This window comes from Elephas maximus, chromosome 4 (assembly GCF_024166365.1).
Source record: "Elephas maximus indicus isolate mEleMax1 chromosome 4, mEleMax1 primary haplotype, whole genome shotgun sequence".
Classification (NCBI taxonomy): Eukaryota; Metazoa; Chordata; class Mammalia; order Proboscidea; family Elephantidae; genus Elephas; species Elephas maximus.
In genome coordinates, this window is record NC_064822.1 from 114,005,697 (window position 1) to 114,020,706 (window position 15,010).

A 15,010-nucleotide genomic window follows, 5' to 3' on the forward strand; every position below is an offset into this window, starting at 1 on the left:
ATGTTCACTTGAAGCTTAATAAAAATTTAAAAAAAAAAAAAAATGCATTATACTCTCTTGTTGAGAAATGTTATCCTGAAACAGGTTCTTTTCTAGGGGAGGAAAGAAGTGAAGCATATATATACATATGTATATATACACATATACACACACACACATATTTTGGGACTAGTAATCTTTTAGTAAAAACGTGATTGCTCTACATTAGGAAATTTACTTCTTTAAGAACAATGCAATCCTTTTGATTGAGTCATTGAAGGCTTCTTTGACTTGCTTGTTCCTCAGGGTGTAAATGAAGGGGTTCAGCATGGGGACAATGGAAGTCAGGAGCACCATCACACCCTTATTAATGGCCATTGAATTCTTTGCTAAGGGTTTGATGTAGATGAAGATGCAGCTGCCATAGGTGATGGAAACCACAATCATGTGGGAAGAGCAGGTAGAAAATGCCTTTTTCCTTTGCTGGGCAGAAGGGAATTGAAGAATGGTATTGATGATGCATGCATAGGACAGAACAACACATACAAGGGTGGTGATAAAGGTCAACACAGCACAAACCATGACCACGTGCTCTACGAGCCATGTTTCTGAGCATGAGATCTTTAGGAGAGGGAATGCATCACAGGCAAAATGGCCAATGACATTAGAGTCACAGAATTCCAGATTTAGGCCCAGGCTAAGTGGTGGGAGTATGATCAACAAGCCAGCTGTCCAGCAATACAAGATGAGTCTTCTACAGACCTTGTTGTTCATGATGGTCACGTAATGTAAGGGTTTGCAGATGGCTACATATCGGTCATAGGACATGGTGGCCAGGAGAAAAAATTCTGTTACACCAAAGAGGTCAGTAAAAAAAGTTTGAATGATACAACTCTTGTATGTGATTGTCCTGTCATCCATCGATATGTTATAGAGGTATCTGGGAATACAAGCAGATATAAATGAGATTTCTAAGAAGGAGAGATTTTGTAGGAAAAAGTACATGGCAGTTTTAAGGTGAGAACTGATGAAGGTGAGGAAAATGATTGTTAGTTTCCCAGTTACACTCAACATGTAGGTGAGAAATAGAAGGATGAAAATCACAACCTTCAGTTGTGGGTCATTGGTCAGTCCCAGCAGGATAAATGCTGTGTTGTTTTTCATCATTGGCTTCTGACTTCTAATCAATCTGCACTTGACGTTAAAGATTTTTTATAGGAGTACAGTGGTAATTAATGGTGGAAAATAATATGTAAACTATCTCACATATATTAAAAAACTGATTACAAATATTATCAATACGCTGGTTGTACAATTTCTACAATTGTTCTACAATTATGTATTTTTGGTTATTTCAAGAGAGATAAAAAAACTCAAATAGCTTTGTCTACACCGAACTCCATCATATTACTGGTTCTTCCTTCTCATCATATTTTATTTGCAATCTATGTTTTATCTACACCTTGCATTTGATTTTTCCATACAGTAGGAACTGACTGCTAATATTTTATAAGATCAAGTGATCTTCCACACTCATAGACTGTTATAAAGCTGAATCATAAAGCTCCTCGATCACCTTCATGTGTTTCCTTAAAGTTTTGTTCTTGATAAACAGAAAATATTTACACAAGTAGTTTGGAGCTCACTATAGAGGTTCTAACCCTGGTGGTGTAGTGGTTAAGATCTACTGCTGTTAACCAAAATATTGGCAGTTGGAATCTACCTGATGCTCCTTGGAAACCCTCCCTACGGGGCAGTTCCACTCTGTCCTATAGGGTTGCTATGAGTTGGAATCAACTCAATGGCAATGGGTTTGAGTTTTTCTGCATAGAGGTTCTCCACATCCATTGCATAAGATTTTGAGATCTAGCATTAGTGCAATTTTAAAAATCATGTTTTCTTTGAACAACTTCCTTTTGTCACCACTTCCCTTGACTCTACCTTATGGTTTCCAGTTTAAAACTTAAACTTTTAAACTTCTTTCCTACTCTCCTGCAGAAGATAAGGATCTTTTTATAAGAAATCTATTGTATAGAATGTTAACATATGTTGAATCCAAAATGCACTCTGATGTATGACATCATCACATATATTTTTCATTTTTAATCTGTTTAGTCAAGATTGAAAAACACTTCTGACATCTTATTATTAATACTACTAAACCTAAAAATTATTAGATATCTCCAAGCCTACTTGCTTTCACTGTGACTCAGTTTTGTCATGTAAAGAATGTTTAAAAATTAAATATTTTCTATATAAAGCACTTATAAAAGTACCTGACCAATAATGATTTTTATTTTTCAGTCATCATACATTCAATCTTCAGAATATTATAATCATCTTTTTATCTCAACATTATAATAAAACAGTTTACAGCAAAGTTTATCAAAGACTTCATTATTGCTATACATGTTTGGGAAATTTCTAAGTGGAATGTGTACTTTTTACCACACACTATTCATAACATTTTCTCATAAGTTACCTTAACACAACATATACCATTTTTCTATCACCTGTTTGCTTTCTACTCTCACTTACTTTGGACATGTTATCAGGAGAGACTAGTCTCTGGAGAATGACATCATGCTTGGTAAAGCAGAGGGTCAGCAAAAAAGAGGAAGGCCCTCAACAAGATGGGTTGACACAGTGGCTGAGATAGTGGGCTCAAACATAGAAACAATTGTGAGGATGGTGTAGGGCTGGAGAGCATTCCATCCTGTTGTACACAGGATCGCTGTAAATCCAAACTGTCTTGATGACACCTAACAACAAAAACAGCAACAATTTCTAGACATTTATTTTCTTTCTTGCCTTAATTAACTTGATAGTTGTCAGTTTTCTTCCTTAGTACTTCTTTACCTCCTGACATACTCACTCTCTTTGGGCATTTTCTTGAACTCTTGATCTCCAAAAAATGATTGCTTGAGAATCTCAGTCATATAGCCAAGTGCTATGAAGTGCAAAATGTGAAATCCAAACGTTTAAAGTCTGAAATGGAACTCTTGATTTTCAATGCTCTCATCCTATTTTTTCTGTGTTCTTTGTAATAAAAGGCATATGTGATATTTAAAGGGTAAATGTCGTTGTGGTGGATATTCAAATAAACTCTTTACATGAATTATCTATCTCCCCTCCAACTCTCTGTTTTCCCACTCCGTCCCTGTGTCCAGTACCCAATCCTAACTTGGGATACACAAACTTCCTGGTTTTTAGTTTGAGTTTCCAGAAATTTGTGTGTGGGAGTTACTTCTTCATATCACCAAGTTATACCACTTCTGAATGACCTCCTAACCATTGTTGCTTAAAATAACCTTCTTAATGACCACACATTATCCAAGTTCAAAACACTCTAATAATGAGATTTCATTAATATTCACATTAGAACTCACATTTCTAAATTTTACACAGTTGGGAAAGATTCAATTATTAGAAACAAGTAGGACCCAAGTCTCAAAAGAGAAAAGGTAACTGTAATGACAGAATTTATCATACTTAACCTTCTGGCAGCTAATCATTGTCTTAGTCTATGAGTTATTTAATTACAGCCGTATTTACAGCTACAGTTTGAAAATGAATGTAATGTTGGAAGATAGCATGAGGATTTCTGGTCACAACTCATTGAATCTGGTCACTCCCCAAATCACAACAGCCTGGGAGTACATAACCCCCTTGAATTTGCTATCAGTTGCAAAGTATGGTGTATGTTGAGTGACTGACAATGCACATCAATTGCATAAACTCTCTTACAGTAGATGTCTCGCTATCACAGGCTCAGAAAATATTTTCTTTTACTCCTCATCCCTGAAAAGAAAAGCTAGTTCCTTTGAGTAGCTTTGAAAGAGTTGATGTTCTGAACTACCTTTGCTCAGGGAAAGGTTTTCCAGTCTCAAGTCTGATCTTTTTTTATTTGTCAAATCTGTGACAAAGTTAATAAGCAAAAATGTCCTTAGCGACCAGGTTTAAAGATCACTAATGAATCATCTGTGTAATGAACTTTGGGGAAACAAACTTAGCATGGTAACTTGGGGACATGCCCTTTAGAGGCAGGAAAGGGCATTAAAAGCATTTAAAACAGATTGGTAAGAAAACAATAAGAATGTAACTTGAATAAAATGAAAACAATAAGCCTCATCTAATTTTTTTAAATTTTTTAATTCATTCCTATTATGTAAGGTAGCTAACAGATCATAGATCTTTATTTTCTTCTTTACCAATTTTTCATAAAATGTGTGAATTATATATTATTAAGACATTTGATTAGATAAGCAAAAACAGAAAAAATAAAGGGAAAATAACCAGGAAAATGGTTTAAATTAGATGTAACAAAATCCGGTATTTTGAACAAAGCTTTCCATAATTTTCTTGCTGCAAATATACCCACACATGTAACGTATAGTATTTACAAACAGATGGACATTAGATTAAAAAATACTTATATACTAAGATATATAGCTATATTAACCTTAAATATATATGAATCTATTTGTATAATTGGAGCTCTTGTGGCATAGTGATTAAGTGCTATGGCTGCTAACCAAAAGGCCGGTGGTTTGAACCCTCCAACCACTCCTTGGAAACTCTATGGGGCACTTCTACCCTGTCCTATAGGGTCACTAAGAGTTGGAATTGACTCAATGGCAAAAGGTTTTTTTTTTTTTTTATGCAATTAAATTATTAATACATGTCATTTTAATTCTGTTTAATCTTAGTCCATTGTATTAGTGTATCCTCAGAGTTTAAAGCAAAATTTATTGTTGTAAATTTACACCGTCCTCAGTGTTTCACCATTTTTAAGTATCACTCTATGGATATCCAATGATTTATTCAATCTCTACCTAAAATCTTTAAAGATTATTTCACAATTATAGAAAAATCTGGAAGATGAATACTTATGAAAACATCTTTTTGCACATTGTCAGAGAGTAATTGCTTGAAATGAAATTTCTTTGAAAAATTGATGTTCATATATATATAAATAACATATTAGTATTATAAATAGATGGATAGTCACTGTCGAGTTGACTCCAACTCATGGTGACCTTATGTACAAAGAACAAAGGTTGCCTGGTCCTGCATCATCTTCATGATCGCTGGCATGCTTGAGTCCTTTGTTGCAGCTGCTCTGCCAATTCATCTCACTGAGGGTCTCCCAGTCCGAGGATGTCTCTTGCCTTCATTGGCTCTCTATTTCACCAAATGTGATGCCCTCCTCTAGCAATTGATCCTTCCAGATGACTTGTCTAAAGTAAATAAGTTGGATAATATTTTGTTGTGATTCATAAAGTTTTCATTGGCTAATTTTTGGAAGTAGATTGCCAGGCCTTTCTTCCTAGTCTGCCTTAGTCTGAAATCTCCACTTAATCCTGCCACTATGGTGACCTTGCAGGTATTTGAAATATCAGTGGCATAGCTTCCAGCATCATAGCAACACACAGGACACCACAGTATGACAAACTGACAGATGGGTGGTAGATTACTATTATAAAATGTATTTAATAGGTTCCTTCAAGTCAAGTGTGTATGAGTGTCTGTACATATGCTTGTCAGGAATGTGCATCTTTTTTTCCTTTGTATAATTATTGCCTTAATTAAATCATGGACTAATATGAGTCAAGGCTGGCTTATAGATTTATTGGCATATGATTTACATACAATAAAATGCACCATCTTTAATTTTTCAGTTTGGTGAATTTTGACAAATGTATCCACCTAACTAATCCCTACCACCACAGGAGACATAGAGTATTTCCATCCCCCCGAATGTTTATTTTGTCCCTTCCTAGTTAACCCTGGCCTCAGTCTCAAGGAGCCAGTGATCTGCTGAAGACAATATAAATTAGACTAGATTTGTCTTATGTTTCATATGAATGGAATCATACATGGCAATTTTCTCTCATAACACTTTTAAGATTCATTCTTGTTACTGTGTGTATAAGCAGTTCATTTGTGTTTATCAGAAATACTTCATGGTTTAGATATCACAATTTATTTAATTGTTCAACACAAGATAGACATTCTGACTGTCTCTGGGATTTGGCTACTGTGTTTAAAGCTGCTTTAAACATTCATGTATAAGTTTTTGTATGGATATGTGTTTTTATTTCTCTCAGGTAAATATCTAGGTCTGCAATTGTTGGATCTAATGGCAAGTATATATTTAACTGTTTAACAAACAGTTTTCCATAGTTGTGACACTTGAATTTCCCAGCAAGAATGTGTGAGATTTTTAGTTGCTGTATCTCATTGACAATTTTTTCAGTCTTTTTCATTTTAGTTATTCTCTTGAACGCATTTTGATGTGTTTTTGTAGTTTTTATTTTCCTTTCTTTGATGACTAATGTTGAAAATCTTTTTATATGATTTCTTGCTATTCATCTGTCTTTTGAAACATACATTCAAATATTTTGCCCGTTCTTATTAGGTCGTGTTTTCTTATTATGGAGTTTGCAAATATTCTTTTTACACACACACACAAAAGTGTTGCCACTGAGTTGATTCTGACTCTCAGGGAACCTATAGGACAGAGTAGAACTGCCCCAAGTTGCGACTGGTGGATTCGAACTGCCAACCTTTTGCTTAGCAAACGGGCTCTTAACTACTGTGCTACCAGGGCACCGTTCTTTTTCATGTTGCACATATATTTGAAGTGTCAATATATTCTCCCAGTTTCAGGCCTGTATTTTTGTTTTTTTCTTGGAGTCTTTCAAAATGTAAGAGTTTTCAATTTTGATGAAGTCAAATTTATTCATATTTTTCCTTGTATGTTTTGTGCTTTTTTTGTGTCCTTTCTAGAAGTTCTTTCTTTGTCTGCCACAAGGTTGCAAGTATTTTCTGTGTTTTCTTGTAGGTTTTACATTTTGTGCTATGATCCATTTTGAGTTATTTTGTGTGTATGGTGTGAGAAATGGTTTAGATTGAGGTTATTTAATATCAAAATATTTGTGATTTTTCTCCATATGTCTTTATGTTACTGTTTTTAATTTTATTTTATTCTGGTCAGAGAACATATTGGGTATGATTTCAATCCTTTTAAATTTATTGAGACTTGTTTTATTGTCTATCTCGGTGAATATTCTGTGGGCCCTTGAAAAGATTGTACATTCTGCTGTTCTTGAACGGCGGGTTCTACAAACATCGATTTGGTCAGCATGGTTGATTGTGTATTTCAAGTCTTTCATGAAGATATTTTGTCTACCTTTTCTATCAGTTGCTGAGAGGAGTACTACAATCTCTAATCTATGATTATGCATTTTATTTCTTCTTTTAATTATATCAGTTTATGATTTATGTACTTAGAAGCTCTATTATTAACTCCTTACACTCCTTCACTATGCCCTATTCATTGATTGAATAATATATTATTATAAGCAATATCCCACTTTAGTCTGAATCTAAAATTGTCTGATACTAATACAGTCATGCCAGCTTTGTTTTGGCTAATGTTTCCAAGGTAAATGGCTTTAAAAAAAAAAACTTTTCTTTACCTATATATGTATTTATATTCAAAGTATTATCTTATATATGACATACTGTTTCTTTTTGCTTTTTTTTAATCCTGTTTGACAAATTCTTCCTTTTACTAAGCATACGTGATTATTGGTTATGGTTGGTTTTAAATTCACCATCTTGCTATTTGTTTTCTGTACTATCTGTTCTTTGTGCTTTTTGTCGCTTTTCCTAACTTCTTGTGGACTAAGTACTTTTATGATTTCACCTTACTCTGTCCTACAGGGTTGCTATGAGTTGGAATCGACTCAGTGACAGTGGGTTTTTTTTTTTACTCCATTATTTTTCATTAATTATGCCCCTTTTTGTGTGGTTGCTCTAGGGTTTATAATATACATTTCTAACTTATTGCAGTCTACCTGCAAATAATATCATATCATTTCATATATTATAGAATAATTTTTTAATTATCTCCTTCCATTTTCCACCTCTTGGCCTTTGTACTATTTTTCTCTTTTGTCTTAATTCTACATATGTTATAATCCCAACAGTACATTTTTTTTTTTAATTTATAGTCAATTATCATTGAAAAATCTTTTTAGAAGCGGAAAAATGTCTTTTATATAAACCCACATGTTTTTCACTTCTCTTCTTCGTTCTTGTGTCAGATCCATGTTGTCATCTGGACTTTTCCTTCAGCTTAAAAAAAAAGGGAATGATTTTACTCCTTTGTCTTCTGGATGGCAATGTTTTTGACAAAAAGCATACTGAGATTCTTATATTTGCTCCTGTGTACATAATGTGTCTTTTCCCCAATTGTTTTCTTTTGAAAAAGTTTTTTTTTTTTTCTTTTTTACTGATATTCGGTCATTTTATTATGACATGCTTTAATATGGCTGTGTGCTTATTTTGCTGGGAGTTCATTGAGCTTTTTAAACCTGTAGGTTTTAGTTTTCATTAAATGTGTAAAAGTTTCTGTTCTTAAAATACCTTCTGTGCCCTGTTCATCCTTTCATTCCAGACCTCCATTTACAAATAAACGCTATAGCCTGTTTTTTTTTTCTACATGTCATAGAGACACTGTTGATTTCTTTCAATGCTTTTATTCCTCTATGCTTTGATTTAGGTCATTTAGGTTGCTATATTTTCAATTTCATCAGTCTTTATTATTCATTATGTAATTTGCTGTTACTCCCATCCAGTGAACTCTTCATTTCAAATGTTGTATATTTCATCTCCATAAGTTCCATTTGATTTTTTCGTATCTTCCATTTCTCTCACCAGTTTTCCTTTTTTATACTTGATTATGATGAGCATATTTATATTTGTTTTAATGCCTTTGGGCTGTCATTTCTGGAGCTCATTCAAATGACTGAATTTATTCCTGATTTGAGCCATATTTTCATGGTTATTGTCTAATATAGATATGTATGCACATATATGTGTGTATATAGTTTGTTTTATTTAATGTTGAAAATTGTGAATGCTATGTTGGTGAGTATCTGGATTTTGTTGTTGTAGCTATTTTTTTGAGTACTATATTTTCTTCATGCAGCAGTACCCTTGCTTGATCCATTTTATATTTCTTTTTAAGATTTGTTTCTCAGCAGCTATAATAGTTTGTATTATGAGAATAATTTAGGCTTGCTTTTAAGGCATGATCCTCCTGGAGTCTCTACCTAATGCCCTGAGTTTTCAGTGAGGATATTTCAATCTGGTTGATTGAAACTGCACTACCTTGCAACCTATTTGTTTTTTGAAATATGTTCTAGTTAAAGCTCATTGGTCATTCTTTGTGTAGTCTCATAGAGTTTTATTCCACACATGAATGGCTTAGTGGTCAGCAAAGACATAAGGAGACCACAATGTGGATTTTGGAGCACTTTTGTTGTATAGCTCCCTTCTCCAGTCATGTCAGCCCCCTTGAACTCCAATCTCTGTCTTAATTCAATAATTTTTCAGTGTCCTCACTTACTCAAGTCTACCTTACAGTGACTCAGCTGATTGGTGACTTTAGGAAAAATCTTGATCACACTTTACTTAGAATTCTGGTATGCCTTATCAATTTTTTTTATCAATTACTTTGTGAAACTGTCAATTTTCAATGACACACACATTTCTTCTTGCCATGTTTTAAGTAATCTTTCTCTGCAAAAAAATATTTTAAAATTTCTGCCTTGCCTTCAATCTGTGTGGTAAAATACAGTCACAGAGTATGTTAAAGAAGATATTTGTTGGCATAAATCAAGCAGTGTTTTTCATTCCATTCTTTTTTATCATTAACACTGAATGTTTTATCTCCATCTTTCTGCACTTTTATCTTGTTTTAGTTGATTCTACACTTGTTTCATGAAGTGATAGGTGGTTTTATTGCATCTTGAATTCCCAAAGAGATAGAATATGCCATAATCTCTCTTATTCTCCACCCCAACCTCTTTGCAGAGTAACCAGTTGTTACTAGTTTGATGAGTATGCTTCTAGATTATATACCATCTGCTTACATGATAGGCTTAAAAAAAAAGCATGTATATATTCATATGTCAGAGCCTAAGAGCTCAGCTACTAACCAAAAAAGGTCAGCAGTTCAAATTCACCCACTCCTTGAAAAACCTATAGGGCAGTTTTACTCTGTTCTATAGGGTCACTGTGAGTTGGAATCAATTCGACGGCAGTGGTTTTTATTTTTAAATGTGTATATATATATTTATTCTATGGTTGATTGTCTCACTCAATATAAATCTTACGTTTATTGCTATGTCAGTAAGGAGAACTTTTTACAGTATCTAGTAAAAATATAATGAACATCTTATATATAGCTAGATTAAAATGGTTTAAAGATAATTGAATTGCTGAAACAAAATTCAGAATAGAAAATATAAATTAGAAAACACAAAAATGAGATGATGGAGGTGTGTATGTGACTGCAAAATATAAGGACTCTAAATAGGTTATGTGAAATTATTAAATCAGATTTTCCAATCAGATTGGGTACAAAACAACAAAAAAACAAAGACAGAAAACACATAAACATGATATGGTGTTTACAAAAAATGCAACATATATCAATCTTAACTTTAAAATAAAAGGATGGAGTTCTTGTCTCATGTAATGGCTGATTATGAAATTGGGGCTGTGACATGAATAAATATAATTTCAGGGGATAAAGGTGAACTAGAACTCAAAAAATCCTCATGTAGGATTGCAGTCAAATTTGCATCAAGTTTTGAGCCTGGTTTAAGGTGTGTTCAGGCTACTAATCAGGGTCTTGGAAGAAACCAAACAAAAATTCTTCCCGTAGAAAGATGACATTATTCCAGCTTAAGTTTTTCTAAAATAATTCTGCAATACAAAGTCTAGCACACAGTTAAATATTAACAGACATATTAAAGAAAAAACTCCATCCGGGAGAAATCCAATAAATATGGACAACAGAAACAGACACAAACTACTTCAGATAAACGAAATACAAGACAAAGACTGCAACAAAACTATGTTCAAAGAAACACAAGATTTAAAAAATTACAGAAAACGCTGAAAGGTGGCATGGTAGGTTAGAAAAAAATAAGCAAATAGTTTTAATTCTAGTGAAATCACAAAGAGTATATAAAGAGCATAGTGTGTAACTTACAAACTAATAGAAAAATCTCAAATGTGAAAAGAAACAGAATAATTTGGGTAAGCTGAAAGCACGTAGGAACAGGGCAGATGTAAGGAAAAATAGTTTTACATTAAAATAGGTGGACTTCCAAGAAGCCAGCCACGAAATGCTGTATATTGTATAATTTTATTTATATGAAAAGTCCAGGATGAGCAAATCTATAGAGAAAGAAAGTACATTAGTGGTTGCCTAAGGCTGGGAAATAATGCATTGGTAGTAAAGTAGAATTCTCACGTTCCATGTGCAAAGACTGGGGTTCATTCCCAGCCAATGTACCTCACTTGCAGCTGTCACACATCTGTAAGATGGACTAGGAAGAAAGGCCTGGCAATATACTGCCAAACATCAGCCAGTGAGAACCCCATGGATCATAATGGGCTGATTCACAGCTGATCATGGGGATAAAACAGTATCGGGCAGCATTTCACTCACTTGTGCTTGGGATCGCCACGGAGTCAGGGGCTGACTGGACAGCAGCTAACAACAATGAAATCACCAAGGCTGGGAAGAAAGGGATGGACAGAATGAGTGCTGATGGGCACAAGGCTCCCCTTGGGGTTATAAAAATGTTCTAAAGTAACATTATGATGATGGATGTACCACTTTTTATAAAGACTTAAAATTGAATCAGGTACTCTGAATTGGAAAACTTTATAGTATGTAAATTTTGTAGTAATGATTTTTTTTTTTTTAATGTACTATATGATCCAGTCAGAAAGAAACTAAAAATCTCACAGCTAGTAAGAGTAGATATGGGATCTGAATTTAGAAAACATGAGTTCAAGGTTAATTTTTTAAACAGTGAGTAGCTTTAAAAAAATCCCAAACTCCTTGACCTCATATAGTTTACCATGGGACATACCCTAACATGACAGAATCTGGATGAATCTATTAGGAAAATTAACCAACCTGTGGTTGAACTAACAAAGGTCGACCTAAACATGATAGAGGAAAAAAAGGTATGACTTAAATATTTAGCATGTTTTAAAAAATTTGAACTAAGTTCACCCTCCTTAAAAAGATTAAAGAAGAACATAGGAAAACAGAACCCTAGTGGCACAGCACACTGTTATGGGAATAAAGGCCACTGAGATAAATATGTGTGCTTCCCATGAAATATTGCAAGTTACTGAAGGCCTGATCAGTACAAAGGTGAGGAAAATAAAGGTTTTGGTTATTATCAATTCAATATCTTTACAAATCTCATAATTTTACAGTTTTAATATTTCAGATATTCTTCCAGAATTGTAAGGCTTATAATTCACTTTCAAGACAAAAGTGTTTATTTGAGCACAAGTTAACTTTTTTGCTTTCTTTAATATACGATTGTTTCCTTTTTACCTCTGAGGGCACATGGAGCAGGTTTTTGGTGATTTTATTCGCTCCTCTATTTCTAGTGCCTGAGAGGATAACTGGCCCAAGGAACATACCAGTAAGTATTTGTTAAGGGAATCAATGAGTGTATCACTTGAGAAGGTTTACTTGGAAGGAGCAATGGTGATCATAACTTATTCTTTTACTGGAAAATTCATCAACCTACATTTTTTTTTTTTTTTTTCTGTTTTGGTGTTCCCAATTTGGAGATATGCTTTCATTTTATTTTGTTGTGTTTTACTTTTTAGTATTACTGATTTGGAGATGAAGCCAAAATTTAAATTCTAGAATGCTATTAATGTGTCTATTAAGGGAGAATATTACTAACATGCCTATTAAGGGAGAATGTTTATAGGAAAATGAATGCCTAGACCAGGATAAGTTAAGACAGTGTTTTGAGAAAGCTGACCTGACTACAGAGTTTGGGAAGTTCACTCTAACGTGTAAATTATACTTCACATCCCCCTATTTCTTTGAAAATATTACAATTCTTTTCATTGAGTCATTGAAGGCCTGTTTTACTTGCTTGTTCCTCAGGGTGTAAATGAAGGGATTCAGCATGGGGGCGATGGAAGTGGTGAGCACTGTCACACCCTTATTAATGGCCACTGAATTCTTTGCTGAAGGTTTAATGTAGATGAAGATGCAGCTGCCATAGGTGATAGAAACCACAATCATGTGGGAAGAACAAGTAGAAAAGGCTTTTTTCTTTTGCTGGGCAGACAGAAATCCTAGAATTGTCTTGATGATATAAATGTAGGACAGAAAGACACACATAAGTGTCATAATGAAAGTCAGCACAGCACAGATTAAAACAGTCTGTTCCATGAACCAAGTATTTGAACAAGAGATCTTCAGGAGGGGAGATGCATCACAGAAAAAATGATCAATAGTATTCAAATTGCAAAATTCCAGATTCAAGCCCAGGATGAGTGGGGGGATTATAATAAACAGACCAGCCACCCAACAGCAAAATATAAGTCTTCTGCAGACTGTGCTGTTCATGATGGTCACGTAGTGTAGGGGTTTGCAGATGGCCACGTAGCGGTCATAGGCCATGGCTGCCAGGAGGAAAAATTCTGTCACACCAAAGAGGTCAGTAAAAAATACTTGACTGGCACAGGCACTATAGGTAATGAGCTTGTCACCTGTTCCTATGTTGTACAAGTATCTGGGAATACAGGCAGATGTGAATGAGATCTCTAAGAAGGAGAAATTTTGTAGAAAGAAGTACATGGCTGTCTTGAGGTGAGAATCCAGTAAGATGAGTATGATGATTGTCAGGTTCCCAGTTACACTCAACACGTAGGTGAGAAAGAGAAAGATAAAAATCAAAACCTGCAGCTGTGGGTCATCTGTCAGTCCCAGCAGGATGAATGTCGTTACTGTGCGGTTTGTCATCACTGACTCCTGACTTCTGTCCAATCTGCATGTCATATTTAGAGATATTTTATTATAGATCATTTTAACAGTATCTATCATATTCAGGCTTTTTTTTAATTCATTAAAATATATGATCAACAGTTTTTACATTTTGAATCCACACTCTGAAAAGAATTGCTTTTGACTGTTACTAGTCTCTCACTTCATAAGGAGCACAGATGTCATTCAGCTCAATAATTATTTGCTTGGTATATTTGCATTGTACTTTGCTCCATAAAATGCTAAGTATGTCAGATAACTTGGGTTCACTATGAACACTCTATAGTCTCTTGAAGTCTCCGTTCTAGCTCTTATGTTCAAAGAATTTTTTTTCTGTTTTTGTTCATAGCACACACGGATTCTCTTCAATGAACGTGTCTAAACCCTGCCCGCACACTTGCATACACACACACAGAGCATCTGCAGCTCCCCTCCTGACTCCTTCTTAGCTTTCTCTGCCCCTAAGTAATTCTTATATTCTACCGCGGTACAGAATGCAGCAAATCTTATTGGCTAATTAAAGGCTTTCCATTCATCCTTGCATGAAATACTCTCATAAATTAACTTCAAATACCCTACAGATCTACAGGCGCTATTTTTTACCCTTAACCTTTTATCTGTCGTTATTTCCTAATGTAGTCTTCATCCAACTTCACCACTCATCATAACTGACATCCCTCTGCGTTTTCATCAATTCCTGTCATTTCATTTTAGAATTAGTGTCTCTAGGTTTGAAATTTTTCTTCATCAGTGTGTCATGAAACGTTTTCCTGGAGACCCCAATTTCTTTGCATGTGAACTCACTTCACTGGGTAAATTAATGTGTTCTTTATGAATGGTAGATGGATCAACTCTGTCTACCTGAGCTGTGAGTACAGTTATGGCTTCATGGGTACAGTTTATAACATAAGGAAGAACTGATATGGCTCATGGTTTTCCCGACACTAGAACACTCTCTGGGAATTTATGAACACATTGAACAACTACATTAGATCATATTGCTATGTCACTGAAGTTGCCTCTCTTACCTTTCTCCATCCCTCCTTCTAAGACCTCAGGTAAAGTGTATATCACTGAGTAAACTTCCTCAGCCCTATCAACACTGGGCAATATTCAATACTTTAGAAACAT

At 34.5% G+C, this 15,010-nt stretch overlaps 2 protein-coding genes across 2 annotated transcripts; both read right to left on the reverse strand.

The window, feature by feature from the left end:
- Positions 1-213: 213 nt before the first annotated feature.
- On the reverse strand, positions 214-1,143 carry LOC126075620 (olfactory receptor 6C2-like). The gene has a single exon (XM_049883459.1). It carries the CDS (start codon positions 1,141-1,143, stop codon positions 214-216), a length of 930 nt encoding a protein of 309 aa, XP_049739416.1.
- Positions 1,144-12,922: 11,779 nt separating this feature from the next.
- Positions 12,923-13,858, reverse strand: LOC126075600 (olfactory receptor 6C2-like). Its single transcript, XM_049883436.1, has one exon. The coding sequence runs from the start codon at positions 13,856-13,858 to the stop codon at positions 12,923-12,925; it is 936 nt and encodes a 311-aa protein (XP_049739393.1).
- Between the last annotated feature and the right edge of the window lie 1,152 nt (positions 13,859-15,010).

Coding starts and splice junctions, on each gene's coding strand:
- LOC126075620 (XM_049883459.1), bottom strand. CDS start 1,143: ATGAAAAACAACACAGCATTTATCCTGCTGGGACTGACCAATGACCCA.
- LOC126075600 (XM_049883436.1), bottom strand. CDS start 13,858: ATGACAAACCGCACAGTAACGACATTCATCCTGCTGGGACTGACAGAT.